Raw genomic sequence first — 22,801 nt, forward strand, 5'->3', positions numbered from 1 at the left:
TATCTATCATTAATATGAAAAACTACAGGATTTTCTATTATGTGCGCAGATAAATTCTTGCATCCTTCGTTATTCTTAAAACTTTTGTAACGACAAAGATCACAGGGGTACAACTTTTTGAACATTTTTTTTCCGAAAATTCTTCATTGTGTATGTGTCCCATTAACTCAAGTATTTATTTAATTTTGTCTGGATATCGATATTTCTATTCCAGAGGCTTAGCATTTTCAAAGAACAGACCGATACTATCAATCCAGATTCTTTTGTGACATTCCTGAAGATTAACGCTTGACCCGGCGGTGTTATATCGGTGTTCTTCCTTCCCAAGGGAATCTTCTTCACATTTACAGATAAGTGGACGGTCAGAGACTTACTTACCTCAACAGAGGAGGGAATACGAATGAGGTTTTGTTCCATTGGGGGAAAGAATGAACCTCCAACAGAGATAGGAATATCAAAGGTGCTGAAGTCCATTAAAAGTGAATGTAATGATCACTCGCATCCAAAGTAATACTTTTTTAACGTTCCCTGCTCTCTCTTTCTCTTCTTGTTGAAATCAACACAGATAACGTACAGTTGTTTTTTTTTCTACTATGTAAATACAAGTACTACCAGATAGGGTAGATGGATTTCCCCATGTTCGTCACTGTTAACACGGCTGACCTGTTAACCTATTCCTATTCCTATTCCTAATTTCGACTCCTAACTGGCGTTCAAATCCTTTTATGCTTTTCACCTAAACTACCTGTTGTATTAAAAGGATAGTATTTTCACCATTTTCTTTTTCTCTACTTCGCTTTCTTCGCGTCATCTTATTTTCTTTCTTTTTTTTCCACTTTTCATCAACATTTCTCCGTGTTCAAACTTTAGAGTTCGTTTAGAGTTTGGAGAAAAACTTTAAGATCAGGAGTTTCAAAGTCTATTTTCTCTTAGGATATCTTCACCATACTGAGTTCATGAGAGACGCTCATCTTCAAACGGCAACCTCATATAAATGTTTTGTTTTTCTCTTCACAATGTTTCTGATGTGTTTTATTTATTTTGTTCCACAATTCAATGCATATTTCGATCACAAATAGTCACATTTTACGGAACATTAGTTAGTACAGTACTACGATAGTGATGACGTTGATTGTCAGAACGAAAAATACGTTGATGCCTAAAGTGGTCAACAAACAACTACGAGAACGGGTCATGATCGTGAAACCGCTGTTAACTCCATCTGCGCTGCTGCTGCTGCCGCAGCCGCCGCCGCCGTCGTCGACGACGACGGCGACGTTTTCGCTCAAAACGCCGACATGCCGTAGTTAATTACCCTGAATCACACACACAGTATCACCTCTCCGTTTCACTATCATCTCATGTAATGTCCTCCGATTTCCGACATTTGTCGCATAACACCCAGACGAGCTGTTCATCATCTTCTAAAACGAATCCAGCTTTACTGACCGCTTCGATTTTTTAAAATAATATTTGCTGTTGAGAAAGAAAATACTTATCGTAGATTGTTTAGTTTAGTCCAGTGGTCCTCTTGATCGGTAACATTCTAAGAGCGGAGAGCTCTCCTGCCGCTCTCCTTAAAAAAAAAAACGGGTTCCTGTTCTGTTTTTAGACTCGTTTTTAATCACACCTAAGACTTTCTCTCCCCAAAAATAAATCTATCACAATTAAAAGTTCAGTCGGACATATTCTTCCTGCTCATATATCCACAAATTTTTGCTGCGCTACCTCTATTTATCATTTTTTTCAACCATTGTTCAGTTTTTTTTTTCTGAAAATCTCTTGTGATTGCAATTGTTTCTCAATTTCTGGCATAAGTTAAGCGCTAAGTTCGATTAATTAGTGTTTTCTGTTCAAATTTGTTTTGGTATCGATGGTATGTCTCGATATAAATCGCTTATATTTAAAAGAGTACATTGTTCCCGTCGTTGTTTTCGCTCACTTCTACTCCGGACCAGACTAGACATTTAAAATCAGCATTCTCTCTTCTTAGTGCATTTTTCAGGTTCATTAGATGACATTCCTTTAGAAATTCTTCCGATATCGATATCCCGTAAACTCTTTTTTTAAAATTATGTTAATTAATTGAATTAATTATGTTCTATTTTTGTCACAAAAAAACTGGCGTTCTCTCATTTTTTTTTTCAAAATGACTGACAATTTCTCTTGTAAACTCATTTTATTTTCATGGATGACAGCCAACAATGATCCAAGTAAAAAAGAGTATCAGGATGAGGCTCAATCACAAAACAGTGTAATCTATCCGATTGAAGATTTATACGTAGATGATCCTAAGAAGAATACAAAAGGTACTGAATTCTTTTTCGTTAGTAAAATTAAAGATTAGTTCCAGTTTTTCGTGCTCTTATTATTCAGTTTATGAAGTCACCGCTGAGAAAGCTTCTGTGAAAGCGCTATCAATTGGTTCAAATCCAAAAAGTTCAAAAAAGAAACGAGGGAATTTCTTCTCCTCTTTCGCCGTTCTATACGCATTTTCCGATCGAACTGATTTCCAGGTCTCTCCATTTATATTTCATTTTAGATTCATTTTAAAAGAAGTTAGTTCACTTCAATACTTCTTAAAGTTAAGTAAACTTCTCCTTAAAGTCATTATCTAGTTGATGGCTGTTGGCCTCATTTGTGCGTTGCTCCAAGCTGGAATTCCACCGTTCGTTTGGCTTGTTATGGGGAATTTCGTATCACTTTCTATAACACGCGAGGTATACACTTTTCGTTTCATCTAATATTACTCTCACTTAAAAATAGAGTAGCAAAGGTCTCGTATTGAAGTATAAGTGCTAAATTTTACTGTTATATGAATGTAATAAGGTCCATTTTTATTAGATGAGCACATTCATTCCATATACGATCTTTTGTAAACCTGTTGGTATTCGAAAATTTAACCTTGGTCAAGTTCTCGAGACGTTTGTAGGAGAGAGTGTCGGAAGCGGCTGCAATCTCTAAAAAACCACAACGGCATTTGCCGTGTAACCAGGAAAGTGATTGAAAACTTTCCGCATTTATTTCCATCTTTTTCGTTTTTAACTTCAACTACCATTAGGAGACATGACCTCACTCATACCTCTGTAATTAGGCTTCCATTCACTTTGAGATGATTTCTATGTTTTGCAAAGTCGTAAGTGAAAAAAGAGAGCGCTACTCGCTATTCTCTCGAATCAAAGCGAAGCAGAATTTTTTCCCAGAGTATATCTCTAATTTCGCCGCGCAATATCGACGGGAACTTTGCAAATCCGGAATCAAATGTGTTCTCATTCTCAAACTTTTCTTTCAACCCAATTTCATTCACAACGTATGCGCTTACGTAACACTTCCGCATTTTCGTAGTGCTACGCCATTCATCTTCGTTCCATTCTATCCTTTTTGAGCGCACAGATCAAAGAGATATTTTGTGTAGTGCGCGAAATTACACTGGACATTTCGAAGGCTATTAGCAGTTACCAGTTACACTGGTTAGCTGACCTTCAATGAGGGACATTCTCAAAAAAAAAGGCTCTTCGGTGCAACAGAAAATTCCCAATTAATTTTTTTTTTCAAATGAAGTTGTGTACCGGAAGGAAGTATTCTTATGTTCCGTCGAAGAAAATTTGATGATGGTTCGTGCCCTAACACGAGATACCATCAATCTACTCAAAATGGGAAATATATAGAAGTTCGAGCTTTTCAAGTCGTTTAGAATCTAAAAGCATAACTTTTTTTTCAGGGAGAACGCCTGGTGAATTCCTCCATTTTCTCGAATGGTTCAGCAATTGATGAGGAATTTTCATCTTCCGCTATGCCTGCATTTATTGCTATGCTATCACTTTCTGTTAGCATGTTCGTCGCTGCTTTTATACAGGTAATCCATGAATCGGTTGTAAATGATTCCCTAGAAATCTGTATGGCCTTAAAAAAGTGTTTCCTCTCTTGATAATTCATTTACTATTCCACCTAAACTAATGATAATTTAAAATGTCCTTTGATGTAAGTATAGCCCATAGTAGAAGGTGAGAAATAGAGTTCACTGCACTAAATTAATCACTCCTAGCTGATAGTTAAGTGACTGTCCGAATGGGAGAAATTTATGGCTGAGGGAAAGAATTGGACGAAAAATGTGAAAAATTTGCATCTCTCGCCGTCACCGCTAATAGTTATTCATTCGTAAAAATACAGAAATGACTGCAAGTGTGACATTTTAGAGGTTAGCATGGGAAGTTTCCGGGATTCGACAAGTATTTCGTGTACGTCGAACATATGTTCGAAAGATGCTTCACATGGATGTTTCGTGGCTGGAAAGTCGACATAGTGGTCAAATGGCAACTATGCTTCAGGAGTACGTTATGCTTATATTTTGTTATTTTTTGAAAATCTATTCTAGTGTTACTGTATGACCGATTCCACATCTCTCCAAAATATGTATTCAAACAAATACACCACCAAAGTATAACATTATTTCTGCGATAGGATTTTTTTTTTGTGAAAGATACTTCGAGTAAGAGTTTAGAAAACATATTTCCAATCCTAAAAACCTGATTGAGCAGAATAATCTCTTAAATTTTCTAATTTTTTCGTTCTTTACAGAACTTTCTTCTTTTTTCAGATGCATTTGAAGTTTCTTCACTTTGTTGATAATCAAAATTCAACAAATTCAGTGTTCTGAACTCTCAAATGCACTTGGAATTCTATATTTTTAAGTGCTTAGTTTTTCGTATATATTCAAATGCGGATTTTATTTCAAATCCGTAACACTTACTAAAACTAAATATTAGTTGTATTTGAGGAAATGTTAAAGGCATCACCTCAGGAATCTGGGGTGGTGCGGATTTTAGGTGGAGAGTTCCTATACGGGGAAGTAAATTGTGTAGAGGAGGGTGATTCCATCCATTTCTTCCTAATTGCCGTAAAAAAACGGCACGGAAGATGCGGCGCCGCACAGGGCTGGCGCGCTCCAATCGAACTCGTCGAAAGAATAGCACGCCGGAACACTCGAAGTCGTGACTTCCGGGCCGTTTTTTACGGGAATTAGGAAGAAATAGACGGAATCACCCTCCTTTACGTAATCTACAACTGCGTATAGGCATAACCCACTTAAAACCCGCACCACCCCAGATTCGTGGGATGATGCTTTTAAGTTAGAACTATTTAATTAATGATGCCTCAACTAGTGAATCCAGAGGTGATTTTTTCTACTGTAACTTTTATGCTTGAACCAGTAGTCAAAGATCTGATTGCCTCTTTTTTGTACATTTCGTGTTCCTATGCTTGTATCGATTTCACTTTCAGAAGTGCTTAGTTCCACTTCTCCCTAAACAATTATCTTTTTTTTCCAGGCGTCTAGTCTAACCTTACCATTCACCTTCCACTTAATAATTTCGATGTGCATTACTTTTTCGACAAAAAATGACAAGAACTTTCTTCAAACGCTTCGAAAGACGCACATTCTCCAGATTCCGTCGTTTTGAATTTTCCTTTGAACCAGAAGCATTTGATTTTCCTGTGAAAGCCTGGATCCAATATTTGCTTCAATAAAAAAAAGAAACCTATTTCAGCTGTATATGAGATCATTTCGAAGTTTGACAACGTTACTGTACTAGTGATCTTTTTTTTTCAAAATGAACATTTCATACACAAAACAATAAGCTTTTATTTTAATTTCTTTTCCTACGAAAATCGACACTGTGGGTCTCCTACCGATCTTCGGTAACTTCATCCTTCCTTCGTTTCCGCTACTGTCAGTCATTTCAAATCACATTGACTTCTTAGAAACATTGAAAAACCTTGAAATCCTGTTTTCTTATCAAAAAAAGCTCAAACCAAATGCCTTTCCTTCACTTAAAAGGTAAAATTCTTTAAAGTGTAGCAAGGAGTTTCGAATTCAGTTTTTTTTTTTTAAAACGAACTTAGAGTGGCAGATTATATAAAAGGATTAGCCAAAATAATCCTTTCAAAACTTTTCACATAGGTACTGAAATGGAGAGATGAATAAGAGTTTCTACAGGGACTGCTTCCAGAAGCGATTCGACGAGTACACGGAAATGGAATAGAATTCTTTTAATATGCATAGCAATGTCCATTTAACTGCAATAATTTTTTGCAGAATCTTTTTCGTTCTTTTTTATGGGAAATGGTACAAATTTACATGCTACAATCATTTTTGTTCTTTATTAAACTATTATTCTATTATTTATAGTTTGTTTAGTTAACACAGTGTTTTTACTCTTACTCTTACTGTTTTTTCTATTTTCTTTGTATAATTACAAAATATTTCAAAGGATCCTTCGGTTTCTTCCCATTTTCCAGAATGAACGATCCTCGTCGAGAATGCAAATACACTTCTTCAACAGTGTACGAATAATATAAAGAAAAATCAGCACTATTATTTTTCCTTAAATTATACACTGTTTCAAGTATAATGTATTTGAAAAGAAAATATCCAAAAACGCTATAAAACGTAAATGTAGTCTTAGGATTCACCTTTTTCGGATATTATATAGAAAACGAATATGTAATATGTGTTTGATTATAAATCTTGAGATCTAAAGGATCCTCCAGTTTTCTTGGAATAGAAGACAATAGTCTTGCTTGAACCACTGCTGAGGCTACAAAAGTAGCAAATCTTTTCTGGATCTCATCTAAATAATAAAATACAATATTCGACAGATTTAAAATTAAAAAAAAACTTTCTGATGATTTTAGATATTTATTTTCTACTGAACTTCTGCGCAAATACATGTAAGCACGAAATTCAATGTAAGCACAATGGAAATTTTGAGGAGTTTTACTCGATTTATAAATGTTCGACCAAAATATGGGACTCTAGGCTTGTAATGTTTGACTTTTCAGCGTACTTTGCGTTACGGTCATCAAACGGAAACATAAAATTAATCCATTTCCTTTTTGCTCCACTTTCCTTATCCAAAAACTTGACAAAATCCTTCGTAATTTGAGTTTTTTTTTGTGTTATAAAATTGGAAAGAAAGGCCGTTGAAGTTTTAAACAGCGTCCTGAATCTTTTGAGAGACATCTGAACGAAAACGTTCATTCCAGCTCTTCTCGAAATTTCTTTTTTCTTTAGAAGCATGCAGCTACATGTTTTAGAACATTTATTTTATGGAACATTGGTACTTTTTTCCAATACTATTTGATAATTACTCCACATAACTCCGGCATTTCTCGTTCTTTTCCCCAACATCGGAATGCGAATCAAGTACTTCCTACTTCCGGAACTAATTGCGCTCTGAATCATAAGTTTTCGATGGCAATTGTGGCAGCAAAATCTGAACAAATGCTTACAAAAATACTGCGTCACAAAAAAAAAGATCGTGATCTCATTCTTTTGTATTTTATACGCTTGGAAAAAATGAAGAAAGTGTGTAATTTCGATAAAATAAATGTCTGTCTTAAAAAGTTAAAAAAATGGGGAGGGTGTAGCGCAGTTGGTAAGAGGTTCCGCTGTCTACTCCATCGATCGGAGGTTCGAATACGCCCTAGTGCTCAGCAAACCTTTCATCTTTCGAGGGTTGATAAATCGGTACCAGATTGTATGGAAGGATAAAAATACTGACTGGATACTTCGGCTAGCCCCCGCAAATCATTGTATAGGCCAGTCACACGTTCGTAAATCTCAAATGATTCTGAATTGAAGTTAACGTGATGATGCGTCCCAAGCGGACTGAGTAACGCCAGACACTCTACACACACTTTAAATATCTAATTAATTAATTTAATGTCAGATACATAGATTAGATGGGCAGAAAATCACAACTCTGGATGATTTTATGATGGCGTAGCTCGAAAAAGAGTTGAATTAGTTTACTCTTTTTGCAAAAAAAAATTACAATTTTTTTGCAATTTACAAAAAAAAAAGCTAAAAACTGATAGTTTCTGTTTTGATACATCGTACAAGATTCTGATTCCAGACATGCTGATTCCATCTACAATGGGATCTCTGATAATATCCCTATGGTGCTCTTCATTTCAACTTATTTGGTAGTAAACATAGGTAGGATTTTGCTAGTTCCGTTCCTTTCTACTTACTGCTTAGCAAAATTTAGCTGTATGCCTATATATTCAATGGGATGTGACACTTTTGATGTGTTCCGCAATCCCGATGCTAATTCTGAGTAGGATCTTGTTCAGCAAGGTTAGTTGATTGCATTTTTCTGGGATCACAGTGTAGTTCTCCTGGTCGTCTATGACATCAGAATCGTTTTAGTGGTTTTCAAAAACCATGGATGAAGAAATGGTTCTACAAAATAAGATCAGTAATTTGGTAAATGAGACGTTCAGTTGTATCCGGACGGTGATCAGCTTTGCTGCTCAGAAACAAACGATCAATAAGTAATAACATTTAGCACATTCGTTTTTTTTTATTCTTACTTTCCATGCTTTTATTCAACGTCTCCTCTTCCAGATTTGAACGTCTTTCTATGGAAAGCAATAAATTGACAGAATCACGATTACGTTCTTCAACTGTTTATGACAGTCTAACACAGGTGAAGATGAATTCCTGAAAAGAAATTCTGGAATACATTTTTGAATCGTGAACAATTCGTTGTTATCAATTCAGATTCTCCTAACAGAACTAATCTTTACTGCTGCTTTATGTTACGGTATATGGAGAGTTGCCGATCAATCGCCTGGAAGATTGGCAGCGGTACAGTGATCCTTTCTGCTATCATTGTGGAATTCCTTTTTAGTGCATATTTGATACAGAAATAGTGCAAATAAACACTACTAGCGTGAAAACTGATGATAATTCCTTGCAAAAACATCAATAAGAACTTTTCCTAACAAAGGCTGAAGACTGATTCCATGATTAACAACAGGTTGTAAACCAGAAGGTTGCAACAAAAAAGAGATGAAGAACATTTAGGAAAAAGGACAATTTCAGAGTTTTGATTCATCTGCTGCTAACAAATAATGCTGGATACTTCATCATCCTGAAAAAAAAAATTGTGTCTTATAATTTTTTGAACAAACCATGAACAATGTTATTGTTTTAATCATGATAACATTGTCACAGTCTTCAAACAACTTAAATCCAGAAAAATAATCTATGTTTGAGAAAATAAAAGTCACTCACTGAAGTGAAAATATAGCTATAACTATTATCCAGAAAAATAGAAGATAGCATTTTTGGAATTGTTACAATTTTCCGATAAAATTTCGAAGTCTCTGGAAATAATGATCACATCCTATAAATAGCATAATGGCCTTTGAGGAGGATCTCCTATCCACTATAGTAACTACATAGCTTTTACGGTTTCTATATAAAGCTAAAATAAAAAAAAAGAACCTGCCTTTTATATTCTATTATTTAGTGTGCTTAATAAACTCAATCATATATAAATTTAAGGAAGAAAGGAACAAGGGAAGTGAAGAAAAAAATTAATCTGTAATTAATTCTAAATTTTAGCTGGCAATCAACATGTTATACATGTGTGTCACGTCAATCTCCATTGGATTTCATATAAATGGCGCTTCTACCGCACGACAAAATGCCGCCCAACTTTGCAAAATTATGGGTAAGTGAAAATATCGAGTCTGTTATAAGAAACACTGCGAAAATGCATCATTTTTACAGAGGAAAAGCCCAAGATTGAAACAGATTATGGATTTGCTGGCGACAATCCCCAACAACGTCTTCCAGATCCAAAATATCGTAGGCAGAGTATGAAATTTATGGGTGAGTATTTATAAAGTATTTCTTCCATTTTTTTTTTGCAAATCATTTCTTTCATCAAATCTTAGTTTATTGAATAGAAATATTTTCTTTAAGTAATCTTTACAATTTCATTTTCTTCTATTTCAGGAAAAGGAGCTATTCACTTCCGTGACATTCATTTTAGCTATCCTAGCAGACCTGATGTTAAGGTATTTGTTTTTTTTATAGTGCTGGTTTTTTTCTGCGTAGAAATAGGTCAGTTTTCTGAACTCTGAAATTAATTGATTCTGCAAATGCAAAACAACTTCACTACACTTGCCTTCACATTTTTCGATTTTTGCGTTTTGTATTTTTCAGGAAGTTTTCTTCTATGGGGGGAGTCTCTTTAGTTCAATGTTTCTGAATAAGTCATCCAGAGGCAGCTCTGTACGTTAATCTTGCAACAGACATGGATTACAAAAAATAAATCTGATTAACTCTATGATGGGGATCTTTTCCTTATCTTTTCTTTCTTCTTTTTTTTTATCATAGAAAAACACGGGAACAGCAACGAAACATGCGGTCTCTCTAGGTTCTTTTATCCAATTTACTTTTTACCTCAAAAACACATTCTTGAAGTTTTTAAAATGAACAGCTTCCAAAGAGGTTCTTAGCAAATTACTGGAAAATCTAACAAGTTTTATTCGCATTTTGCGGTAGGCCAGTAAAAATGGAAATTTTTAAACAACAGGTATCCACACCCTAACCTCACTTTGACAGCAATCGGCAATATTCAGTTCCAAAGTCATACAGTACACGCATTCCAGACTATCAAAATAGAAAATTCATAGTTTGCTGAAGTCTTTACTTTTTTAATGCGAAATATAATGGAATAAAGGTGTCAAAATAACTCATTCTTCCTTTACCAGCAGAAAAAAACATCGGATGACATATTACAGCTACATCTCTAATATATTCGAGGGAAATTTATCAGTATTGATTTGTAAATAAACAAGTAACGGACTGGACACTCGTTCCAGGTGAAAAGTGCGGCGACTTCGAATTCAGGCAAACAATGAATTCTCCATTTCTATAGTCAAGAATCCTTATACTGCATGACTTTGGAATTATTTTGACAGAATACTGTACAGTAATTACAAATAAAATATAAAGAAATAGCTTCAATTTAAGGAAAAAACGTCTCAATTGTACATTGAAATGAATTTATATATAAACGAATTCAGAAATGACACTGACGGTATATAGCCCTGAGGGGTAGCGCTATTAAAAATCATTGTATTCATTGTTCTCTTATTACATAATATACAATAATACTCAAATAATGCAGCTGCTACCATTCTCGTAAATAGGTGGTGTTCAGAAAAAAAAATCGAGAAAATCTCATAATCGATCCTTGTGTCAGAAACATAAGTAAGAATTATTTCAACCTATACATAACCTTAAATTTCAGGTTCTTAAAGGGATTTCATTTCAAGTCGAAGCGGGTGAGAAAATTGCACTTGTTGGATCAAGTGGATCCGGGAAAAGCACTCTCACAGCACTTCTTTTGAGGTTCTACGATCCTGACAGTGGAGCGGTTAGTGAGTTTCTATCTAGCAACTGAACCCATTGTTAAAGATAATTTTTTTAAACGAATAAAATTCCAACTTCTTTCCAAACTTATTTAGTGATATCTGAGAGTTTTACTTCATTTCTGTGTCTCAATTTTTTAAAAGAATAAGTAGTATGACCTAAATCATAAATAATTGTAACTGTCTATACTCCTCCAAAGAATAACTTCTACAAAGTCTTGTGAATATCCTGGTGCTTTTTTAATTGAGGGGAAAAATAACGATATGCAAAGCTTCTGGTAGTTTTTGTGTTCGGTTACAGTCAGAGTAGGAGCCAAAAAAAAAACTACTCCGTGTACTTTCTATCAGGAAGCAGCCACAACTTCCGGAAACTGCGAAAGTCTCACATGACGTCTTTTTAGGAGGCAAAGCTAGACAAAGAAAGGATTTTTTTAAGAACTAAAAATCGGTATCAGACAACTACACCGTAACCTTCAATCATCAAATTAAAAGCTACCAGTGCAGTAAGGAAAAAAAACCGTCATACTTTTCTTTTTATCTTGGGACTGGAGAAATAGACACAGGATTTAGTCCTCGTTCAAGTTAATGTTACATTTATATATTAAATCTATCTGGTAACCAGAATTGACGACAAAATGAAATCCATAACTCACTTTTAATGGATATGTGCAGTCACAAAATGAGTGCGCAACGATAGCACAGAAATCAAACACAATAGTAACAGAAAACAGGAAAAAAAAAAGAGAAAGAAGAAAAACGTTCAACAAATTTAGTTGTGTAATTTTTGTTCCGAACCTTCTCAGAACCCTTTAAACTCAAAAAATTAGAATGATTCACTAGAAAAACAACTTCTTCGGTGTTACATATCTGATTGAAGCCACAGTTTTTTATTATTATTATATTCACTATTAATGTAGCTATCATTGCCATTATTACTATTCTTAATATTATCAATCGGGATGCCCATGGAACAAGAAAGAATTTACTAGAAACGACTCCGAAAAGAGAAGGAACGGAAAAACCGTGGATATTGATAGAAGTGTGAGAATCCCTGAGGATAAAGTGTCCACCGTTTATCTCCACTTGTCAATTATAGAACCCATCAGGAAATAAAATTTTCCTGAAAGTAGCGTTGTGCAACTATTTTCACCAGCTGATTCATTTCCCTTTTTCTGGACCCTAGACGTTTTTTAGAGGTTCCTGAAAGAACACCAAAATTTCAGAAGCCAATACGAATGATTTGGACATCATTTCGCTACTTTTTATGCATTTACAGATTTTTCTCGACGGAGATAATCTCAAACAGCTTTGTCCGGATGAACTACGCGGCATGTGTTCCTTGGTTTCCCAGGAACCAGTTCTTTTTGATGGTACCATTAGCGATAATATACGTTATGGAAGATTAGATGCAACCCAGGTATACTACATAAAAATTCGCCGTACCTCATCACTCAATCACAAAAATTCAGCAAGAAATCAATGAAGCTGCACGAAAAGTAGGAGCATGGCAGTTTATCAGTTCATTACCTGACGGGATGCAGACCAGAGTCGGTGACAGGTAACCGATCGCGAGAATCCTGACCACATATATCCCGAATGAATGAAATTTTCAGAGGATTACAACTATCTGGAGGACAGAAACAAAGAGTTGCTATTGCTAGAGCAGTGATCAGGTGAACAGAACAATCCAGTCGTCATAATTTGCCCCCAAAGATTGAAATATTCTCCCACAATCGTGCGCCTTTCAAGTTCCCGCTTGAATCAGGCAATGGCGCGAACACAAACGAGGTGGTACGGTAGGCGACACGGTATTGATCCTGCGCCGCCGTCGGTGGAAATAATGTATTTAATCGAAGAATTTGGTGATATTTTCTGCATGGAGAAATTCTTTTGCAAGCTTGTTTAGCAGTGGACGTAAACGTTGAAAAATGTGGTTCAAAAACTCCGCATTTTCCTTAAAACAATGCCTCGTATGTACTTCAAGTAAAAGTTTTAGAGAAATGGTCCCCTTCTTACAAATGTCCCCTTAGTTGGTTTAATCATAACCGATATGTTTAAGAAAGCCAACCGTAATGTTATTTGATGAGGCAACGTCCGCTTTGGATAATATTCACGAGGAAGAGGTACAAAACGCTATCGATCTTGCTTCCGAGGGTCTCACAACGATTACAATCGCGCACAGGTGTGTTCCGGTAACCACAGTTAGTACTTGTTATCAGATGTTATGAAGTTTTCTATTCTTTGCCGGAAACGAAATCCTTGAAACTCCTATCAACACAGCGACAAAATACTAACTTCATGATATTTAACGATGAAATAAAGTGGATGCAGTTGACAATTACTTGAGGACCGCTTCAGCATTAAATTAGTTAACTAAGCACAAGCTCATGTATCTAAGGATTTTTTTTTCATCATTGATGCACTTCCAGAATGTCAGCTGTCAAAAATTGTGATCGAGTTATTGTGCTAGAAGAAGGTCGTATCGTTGAAGAAGGACCACCAGATGAACTTCTTGCCCAAGAAGGAGGTCGATTCCAGAAAGTAAATAATTCTAATGTATTTCTAATGGTGTACTGGGATGAATTTAATGGGGAAAAATTCCAGCTTTATAATGATCAACGTATGGATATTTTGGCACAACCACCAACGAAACCGACTTTAACTCCAGCTGCATCGCTTGCCTTAGGTCAATACTATCGGCCGCATATTGTAGGTTCAGCCTCTATGGATCACCAACGTTATAAAAAAATTCAACGAAATAAAATAGAGTAGATTTGGAATTATTCGAAGTGGATTACTTTCGAGAAATACAGATATATAGTTGCTTTTGAACTTATCCAATTAATTCAACAGTAATTCTTCGTTTAAAACTTATACACGATGTCTTGGGGTTTTTAGGACTTAGTATTGATTTACTACGTTCGATTGTCCTATAATTACAAGTACTATGGATTATTGAGGTCATACCCATGCCGTAAAGAATTTATAAACATTCAGAAAATCAGACTATTTATTTTTTGTTGAACTAGGAGACTAAACATTTATTTTTCGTAAAACTAGGGGCTTCCTGGATTGTCATACTAAATGGTACTGGGGCTAACGAGGATGTATAACAGGATTAAATAAGTTTTCGAAGTTCCTTGCTTAAAAAATATGAAATAAAATTGCCAAACACGATTCTTAAAATACTGGCTTGTCATTTTTGATGAATTCTACTTTACTATGATAAATATCTTGCCAAGAGGTATTTCCTTCTATGTGAAAGCTTAGAAACATTGCACAAACCTTCTTTTCTGCCAGAATTTTGGTGGTAATCGAAGAGCCTGGAATCGTAGTTCTGTTGGAGGAGGAAGCCACAAAAAAGTAGGAAAATCCTATTCAGTCCTAAGCCACGATAGGGAAAAACTTGCACTACCTGGTAAGATTGCATGTCATTTCATCTCACTCATAAAATTATTGAATAGTAATATTATTACAGTAATGAGTAAAAAACGATCACAACGATTGAATTATAAATATTCTTCTGTTGGGCGAATGGATATTGAAATTGACGTGATCACACCATTTGAGGATGAAGAACATCACGTTAGTGATCCATAACTATAGTTTTTTATATTCATGACCATACAAAAAGTGACCTGGACTGGAATTTTTTCAGCTTACGTTACCAGGAAAAGCGAATAATTACCATGCTGTTTGGCAACTCATTTCTGGATATCGTGAGGGATATTCTCTTCTGGGTGGCGCGATTCCGACCACAATTCTGAGAGCTTTTTTCTATCTTCTTATTTGCTTTGAAGTTGCATCTGTGCTTGAGGTAATTAACGATACTGATTTTTCTGATTATGATGATGGTTGTATAGCGAAAATGTACTCTACTATGAAACCTACAATTTTAAGATTTCGGTAGCACCGGAAGAGGAACGGGCGGAGCAGATTTTTATTGTTGCTGTGGTTTACACTGCACTTATCATTATTAAAACAATTTTTGAAGCGCTTGGAGTGAGTTTTTAATTTCTTGCACTTGATCCACTTTCCAGAATTGAGTAGCACCCTAGAACCATTTCCTCGGTAATGAACGAGGGTCTGTCTCTTCCTACGCTAAGCAACTCATTTTCTCCCCAATCTTGATAGACCCACACTTCATTATTTTGCTCCTTGCGATTTTTCTCGTTAGAAGTTCTGATAATGTTTGTTACTAAACGAAACAATAACTAAATTCTGAAAATTTTCCTATGTTTTTCTATTGTTTTTCTTTTCCTATATTTTCCTACATTTTTTGTGGATTATCCACTTCGATTGCCTTCATTTTCATTTTATTTCTCTGATAGAAAACATCAAAAATTTTGCTCGACAAAAAGAGGATAATTTTCTCTTCATTTCAATCCATTCTGCTCCATGTTTTCATTATTTTACTTGCGGACTAAAACTCCAAGTTAAAATGTTCTCGCCTCCACATCCATAGTATCTCCGTCATAGATTGCGGCTGCCTCATCTCTATTTTCTTGTTGTTTGAAGGAAGTAAAATGGTTCTAAAAGTATGCTTCTGCTTCAGAGACTCTTCATAGCACTTTTTGGTCACGGATTTTGTTCGTACATGAGGCTAACAATGTTCAGAAAGGTATATTTATAGATAAATCTCAACAGGTACCGTATTTCCTCTCTCTTTGCAGATAATGCGACAAGGATGCGCTTATTTCGATGAGCAGAGAAACAGTCCTGGTAGAATTTTACATAAAATTATAAACGACTCTTCAAGCTTGAACAAAATCTTGGAGGCAAAATTGGACCTACTGATTCCGGCTATAATTTGTCCAGGTGAGTCAATGTTCGCATTGCCAGGCGAACTTTCGCGCGATTTGGTTGTTTCCTGAACAAAATCGGTCGATTGCACGGAGAGATCCCGGAGGTCATCCGAACGCATACCGCGAATTTAAACTTCCTGTCTGACAGTTGCGCTGTTCCAGTCAAGAAACGCCAAATAGTTGTTCAAAGCGATTCTTAAATGTAGCATACACCGCCGCTATCCTGAGATAACCAAAAAAACTAGATCACGATATTTTCTAAACCGGAAACGTGTTGATATAAATGAAGAGGAACAGGACTGAGAAAAGTGAGGAAGTTCAATTTTTTACCACGAGGGTATAAGTCCTCTTTCTTGAGGCATTATACTGATGGCCATGATGCTTAAAAGATATGTCGGGTCTCTTTCACATAAGGCTATTTTCGGACAGTATTGATTTGATTTCAAGAAGGGATCCAACAAAAGTTTTCTAAGGCAAACCTTGATCTCCTTGCATGTCATTATAAAATTTTTCAGGTTAGAAAATAATGTGACGTGGTCCATTTGAAAACTAGTTGTGATGTACTTGTACCACTAAGGTTCATTATGTATATACCTGCTTTTATCCCTCGTACGATATTAGCACATCCTAGAAACTTGTAGTTCGAAATCCTCTAAGAAAGCACGTTGCGAAATGCTCAGATATGGGCTGATTTTTAACCTCAACTTCTGGGCCGCACTCCTTCAGATTTGCGGAATTTTAGGGGGTTTTTTTATTGACCTTCAACGCCTGTGTCATAAATCAGTACGTAAACACCTTTTCAAGATTCAGTGAGCGGATGAGTTTTCCAGAATCTTATTTAGCTTTCAGTGATTGCTGATAGAATCAGTCAAATACCGATCATAGACATTTTCTCACTTACTATGAAAAAATGAAAATGTTGTAAATCTTTAATACTATTCTACTTTCTCAGCGTTCTCCTTTTTTGCTGCTATGTATATAAATTGGAAAATGGCTTTATTATGTTCTTTCCAATTCCCCGCATACTTCATTATTCGAATTGTTCAAATCAAGGAAGGAAGTAAGAGGTACGTGTTATTAAACTTTTTTCTAATGAACATTTTTTAATATACTTCTCCTAGGCAGAGGGAAATGGTGAATGAGGAAAATAATGCTGCAAATCTGGCTACAGTGGTACTCTCGAACATGAGTACGATTAAAGCATACAATCTACAAGAACATTTCTATTCGATTTTCACTGAAACTCTACAACCACTTGCTCGGTTCGAATTTACCTACTTTTTATTAGGGGAAACAATGTTTCCGTTGAAAAATCCTCTTCCTCAACCTTTATTTTTCAATTCGTCGAATAGTACGTTATTTTCATTTCAGAACAAGTTTTTAGGGCAATGGAACGACAATCGGTAATCTCTTCTTTTGTGTTCGCTTGTCAGTTCTCATTCACATACATTCTTATCGCAATGACACTGTACTTTGGAAAAGTGATGATGCTCAACAACGAAATTACCGTATTCGACTACATGAGGTAATCACTCTTTCTTGAAATCACCTCTTAAAGGCAGCATACCACGAATCTGAGGGTGGTACGGATTTCAAGTGGAGTATCCGTATACGGGGTCGTAGATTATGGAGACCAGGGTGGTTCCACTCATCTCTCCCTGAATCACTGCAAGCAGCCGGCCCCTGAAGACTGTTCTGTACGATGCCTACTATTGCAGCGCGCCACCCTTGCACGCGTAGCGTCCCTTACTGCCTATTGGGACGGTCCGAATTGATTCTCAACGAATGGCTGGGCGGAGGCGGTGCAAGGGGTGGAGCGTTGCAATAGATGGCGTCGTACAAATCAGCATTCCGGAAGCGGCTGTTTACAGCGATGCAGGGAGAAACGAGCAGAACTACCTCCGTCTCCAGAATCTACGACCCCGTATACGGATACTCCACCTGAAATCCGCACCACCTCAGATTCGTGATATGCTGCCTTTAAATGTATTTGCCCTCAGTCACCAAATCACGCTAGAACATAATGATTTTTTTGGATTCATAAAAAAATTAACGGATCATAATGAATAATTGCTTGCTATTATAGTAATGAAATAACTAGCCCCAATATTGTGTAAGAAAAAGGGCATACTATTGAGAGTAGGTGATGGTGGTAACAAATGTTTATTAAGGATGAAAAAATTAATTCTTCTTTTTGGAAGGAAACTACTATTATTATTTTAATTACTTTTAATTTCTTATTTTTTTACTTCGGTAACTTATTTCTATGCTTTCTGACCTTATTTCGTTATTTACGGTCCTTCCATTATTTATTCCGTGAAAATTACCTAATAATTTTCATTGAAGGGTGGTCCTCCTAACACAGTTCGGTGCGAACTTCTTCTCTCAGCTGGTAGCTTCTGTTTCGGATTTGTCCAAAGCTCGTGTGGCCGCTGAAAACGTGGTTGCTGTTCTGAAGGAGACATCTAAAGACATCGACAATCTTAGTGAAGAAGGACAACGACCTGTATGGAAATTAAGAAGTTTGACAGGCTCACGAGCCTCATGTAACTCTTTCTTCTAGAAGTTAGAAGGCGCCATCACTCTCAGCAACGTTTCGTTCCGCTACCCAACTCGACCTGTAGTCCCGATTCTTAACAAATTGAATCTAAAGGTAACTGTTTATTCCCGCAATCCCATTTTCCAAGAAGAGAATAAAAAAAGCGGCGTCGAATTCAAAAAATAAGAAAAATTTAACAGGAAATTCAACAGGAAACTTGAAACATTAGACATGATTTGATCCATAAACATTTATGGATCCTACATGATTGCGACATCAGTAGTCCTCAACGTCCAAGTTAAAGCGTTGATTTATATTTATTTTTTTGGATGAATACGATGTGTATAAGAAAAGCAAGTAAAATTATTGTCTCTGCTTACAGATCAAAAAAGGTCAGTCAGTTGCAATAGTAGGTCCGTCGGGTTCAGGAAAAAGTTCAATATTTGCACTAATCCAGAGAATGTACAATGCAACAGATGGAGAAGTGGTAAGTTTTGTGAACTCAAGAATATTAGTCATTGCACAGATGAATAATCAGTAATATTATTGAGTTTGTATTTAGCTTTTGGACAAATACAATGTTAACTCGATCAATCCAGCTTATTTGAGAAGAGTGGTGGTTGGTGTTGGACAAGAGCCAACACTATTTTCGTTCACAATAAAGGTAATAGAAAATTACTATACAAAATTGAAATGTTTGCTTGATATTTTGATTCGTTGATTCCCGAATAACACCTCTGCAAAGAAGGGAGAAAAATATAATGGTAGAGTTCAACTGTACCATGTAATATAAATTCTCTCATTACTTAACGTGGTTGAAAACGATCAAGAAAGGAATGAACCAAGAACTGTTGTCCGGATGCTGGAAAGAATCCCATAAATTTGATTTCGATTTTTAAAATCCCTAAGCTATAAATATTTTAGTAAAAACGTTTAAAAACGACTTTGCCGTGCACTGATTATATTTTTGGCTTATGATCCAAGTCTACGTTCCTTGACGTTACTTCAAAAATAAAAGAAAAAATCTGCTGAGTAGATATTTGTAGTATTTATTGCTTGTTGTCTTCTTATCATCCGAGAAAACAAACACGTGAATGGAGAATAAATGTGCTAAAATAAACTAAGGATCATCACATTTTTTAATGCATTTCTGGATGATACATCTTTTATTGTCTGTATAAGTCTTCAGGAAAATATCGCATATGGTATGATGGAAAGTGAAGTGAATATGGAGAAAATAATTGAAGCAGCAAGAATAGCTAATATCCATGATTTTATATCAAAACTTCCACAGGTAATCTCAAAGTTTAGCTTTTTGGAATCACTTCAATTACGTTGTTTTTTACTGGATTCTATCCTTGAAGGGTTATGACACGGAAATTGGTGAATTTGGTGCACAACTGTCTGGAGGTCAAAAACAACGTATCGCTATCGCTAGAGCAATTGTTCGAAAACCAGTCATTCTTCTTCTGGATGAGGCAACAGCAGCTTTGGATAGTACAAGCGAAAAGGTGAATTTATTTCAAGAATATTATATGGGAATTCTTTTGTTGAAATTGAGAATTTTTATACTTTTAAGGCTGTTCAATTGGCTTTTGAAAAAGCTGGAAAAACTTGCACATGCATACAGAGTCAGTGCGATTTCATTAATTTTTGCTAGAACATTCTTTGCTGTTAACCGTATCGTATTCTTTCAGTTGCACACCGATTATCCACTATTCGAAATGTGGATAAAATCTTTGTCGTCAAAGATGGTGCTGTTGCAGAGGAAGGCACTCACGATCAACTGATTAATAAACGGGGAATTTACTACGAAATGACTAAATCAGCTTAGTTAGACAGAGCTTATAAATGGATTTTCTACTGAAAATTCAGGCTAACTATATTGTTATCTATTAGGTGATGCAAAAAGTTCTGAGCGTTTTCTCGCTTTATTTCGACGATGAAATGACATAGTTAGGGCTAACCGATATGCACCGTTTTGTTCGGCAACATTTGTCTATTTTGATGGGAATTCCATGGTTCGGCAATTCAAGAAGTCCTCCTTCTTATTGGCAAAAAACGTGACCACCTCATTCTCACAAGCTTCTCTTGAGGCCAGTCTCGTACAATGAAGACAATTTTGCAAATGCTTGAAAAGGAGGTGGTCACCTGTTGTCAGGTCTGTACAATACGATGAGTACGGTGGACCCACCCATTCAAGCTCTCGGAACTTCTGACGTGTCGTTAAGGACGGAACACAACACCCTTCCTATTGGCGAATTCTGGCTGCTTTTGGATCGATCGCCTGTTTCAATCTGGTCAGCTGTTGACAGTAGAGGTCCGAATTGAGAGTTTGGCCCGATGGGAGGTACCCATGGTGGATGAATCCCTTCCAGTCCCATCATACACAGAACAAAACCTTCTTGGCCGTTAATTCGGGATTAGCGATCGTTTGCGGCGGTTTAATGTGATTGAACCACGATCTTTTTTCGGTTTTTGTTTTCCCTGTAATCTATTTTTCATCGACAGCCACCATCCTCTTCAACAAGTTTCAGCAAGGAATCACAGGCATCAATTCAGTCTCGTATGTCAATTCGTGTGGCACCCATATATTGAGCTTCTTCTTGAGACCAGCCCTATGGAAATGGTTCCAAACGGTATTCAGGCTAATCTTCAGTCGTTGGGCGATAGAATACAGTGCTCACGTGACGGTCGACTTGACAATTTCCATGATTTTATCGACATTCTCGACGATTGGCCTATCAGAGTGTCCTTCAACTTCGACGTTCATATTACCGGAACGGAATCGTTGAAACCAGCGGTTTGATATTGCGTTCGATACTGTGTTAGGTCCATGAACAGCACATTTGTTTTTGGCCTTTTGCTCTGCCTTTTCACCTTGGTCGTAGTGGTACTAAAGAACATATTGAATCTTCCTTTTTTTTACCTTCATTTTGGAACGCTACAACATTCAACTGGCTCCATCAAGCAGGAAACTGACAACGAACTTTTTTTGAAGCGTATTGTCACCTTGAAATTGTCGTGTAGTATGACCCGACATGATGTTTACATAGTCAGATATGGCTCACTAAAGACATCTTGCGGAAACGCGCAAAACTTTCTACTTTACTTAATATTTTATGATTTAAAATTTGAAATGCTTTGGAGCAATGTATGACATTGCGGTCCTATTTCAACGTGATTGTTGCTCCTCTGTGGATTTTTTTTCGTATAACGTCTTCTTTAAATTATGTTGGCATTTTCTTCATAGATAGATTTCATACTGGTATTCACCTTTGATTCTATCGATTTTTGAATGGTATGGTTTTCTTAGCTATATCTTGATTACATCGATATTGAAAATTACCGGAAATTGAGCTCAGTCTCATTTGGAGTTGCCCCCATTTCTTGCCATGTGTCATCTTCACCTTGTTTTGTTGTGGTTGACTTGTCATTTATGGAAATATTTCCACGATTGTCTCATACGGTTCTAAGGAGATCTATATCAAGTATTCCGATTCTAGACAAACTAGTTGTTTCGTACGGTACAGTAATGTGTGGAATTTGTAAATAAAAAATCTCATATCTCTGTTGAACGAAAATAATTTTGTTTGCATTTTAGAAGTTACTGGATATTAATTTTTCTATGGTGCCACAATATATCTGAATGCGTAGTGGGTGCCACAAGATTTATCCTATCCTTTTAAGAGAATTCAACTTCTATTTTGCTCTGCCAGATCAACACTTCCTGGAAGCACGACGAGAAACCTCCATTAAACTCGCACTATCTTTGGCGAAACGACAATAAATAAGCCAGTCCACAACTTCTCACACAATAAAAAAAAACTCGTGATATCAGTGTAACTGGTGTTACGATTTATTCATTTTTGGGAAATTTAGTGGAGGTCTTTTCTTCATTGGAGAACTAATAAATCCAAGAAAATCATAAAATGACCTCTGCGTAATAGTAGAGTGTTCAGGAATGTTGCCAACAACCTTACATGTTTTTTACAGCTACAAATTCGCTGTAAGAAGTATTCATTGAATCTGTCTCCTTTAGAAAAATCATCTTCAAAAAAAAAAAGTAGCTATCACCATTTCAATGATCATCGCTACTTTTTTTTTGAATTCTCTATTGTGGCTTTTCTGCGACCTGACTTTTTCTTATGTGGTTTTGCATTTCCAGTGACTTTATGAGCTTTGACGATTTTTTTTAAATAGTCTTTTAAATAGTTTTTTA

General features: G+C 36.1%; 1 protein-coding gene across 3 annotated transcripts; it reads left to right on the forward strand.

Annotated features, from left to right (window-relative positions):
* Positions 1-2,191: 2,191 nt before the first annotated feature.
* RB195_021524 (uncharacterized protein) lies at positions 2,192-21,388 on the forward strand (the record flags this gene model as incomplete). Of its 3 annotated transcripts, none has more annotated exons than XM_064208314.1 (38): positions 2,192-2,309; positions 2,377-2,516; positions 2,619-2,720; positions 3,722-3,856; positions 4,197-4,330; positions 7,917-7,999; positions 8,052-8,140; positions 8,213-8,337; positions 8,411-8,492; positions 8,567-8,653; positions 9,416-9,524; positions 9,584-9,685; positions 9,812-9,873; positions 11,115-11,240; positions 12,512-12,652; positions 12,705-12,793; positions 12,849-12,908; positions 13,295-13,417; positions 13,665-13,776; positions 13,840-13,944; positions 14,536-14,653; positions 14,714-14,820; positions 14,894-15,052; positions 15,136-15,237; positions 15,791-15,856; positions 15,909-16,053; positions 16,993-17,107; positions 17,162-17,302; positions 17,425-17,565; positions 18,387-18,546; positions 18,604-18,693; positions 18,962-19,066; positions 19,142-19,243; positions 19,769-19,873; positions 19,944-20,090; positions 20,159-20,210; positions 20,277-20,412; positions 21,142-21,388. In XM_064208314.1, 38 exons carry the CDS (start codon positions 2,192-2,194, stop codon positions 21,386-21,388), a joined length of 4,362 nt encoding a protein of 1,453 aa, XP_064064193.1. The 3 variants fall into 3 exon arrangements, with proteins under 3 accessions (XP_064064193.1, XP_064064194.1, XP_064064195.1); XM_064208313.1 differs by having other exon boundaries at positions 2,386-2,516; XM_064208312.1 differs by lacking the exon at positions 21,142-21,388 and having other exon boundaries at positions 2,386-2,516; positions 20,277-20,413.
* Positions 21,389-22,801: the final 1,413 nt, after the last annotated feature.

Source organism: Necator americanus, chromosome X (genome assembly GCF_031761385.1).
Source record: "Necator americanus strain Aroian chromosome X, whole genome shotgun sequence".
NCBI classification, from domain to species: Eukaryota; Metazoa; Nematoda; class Chromadorea; order Rhabditida; family Ancylostomatidae; genus Necator; species Necator americanus.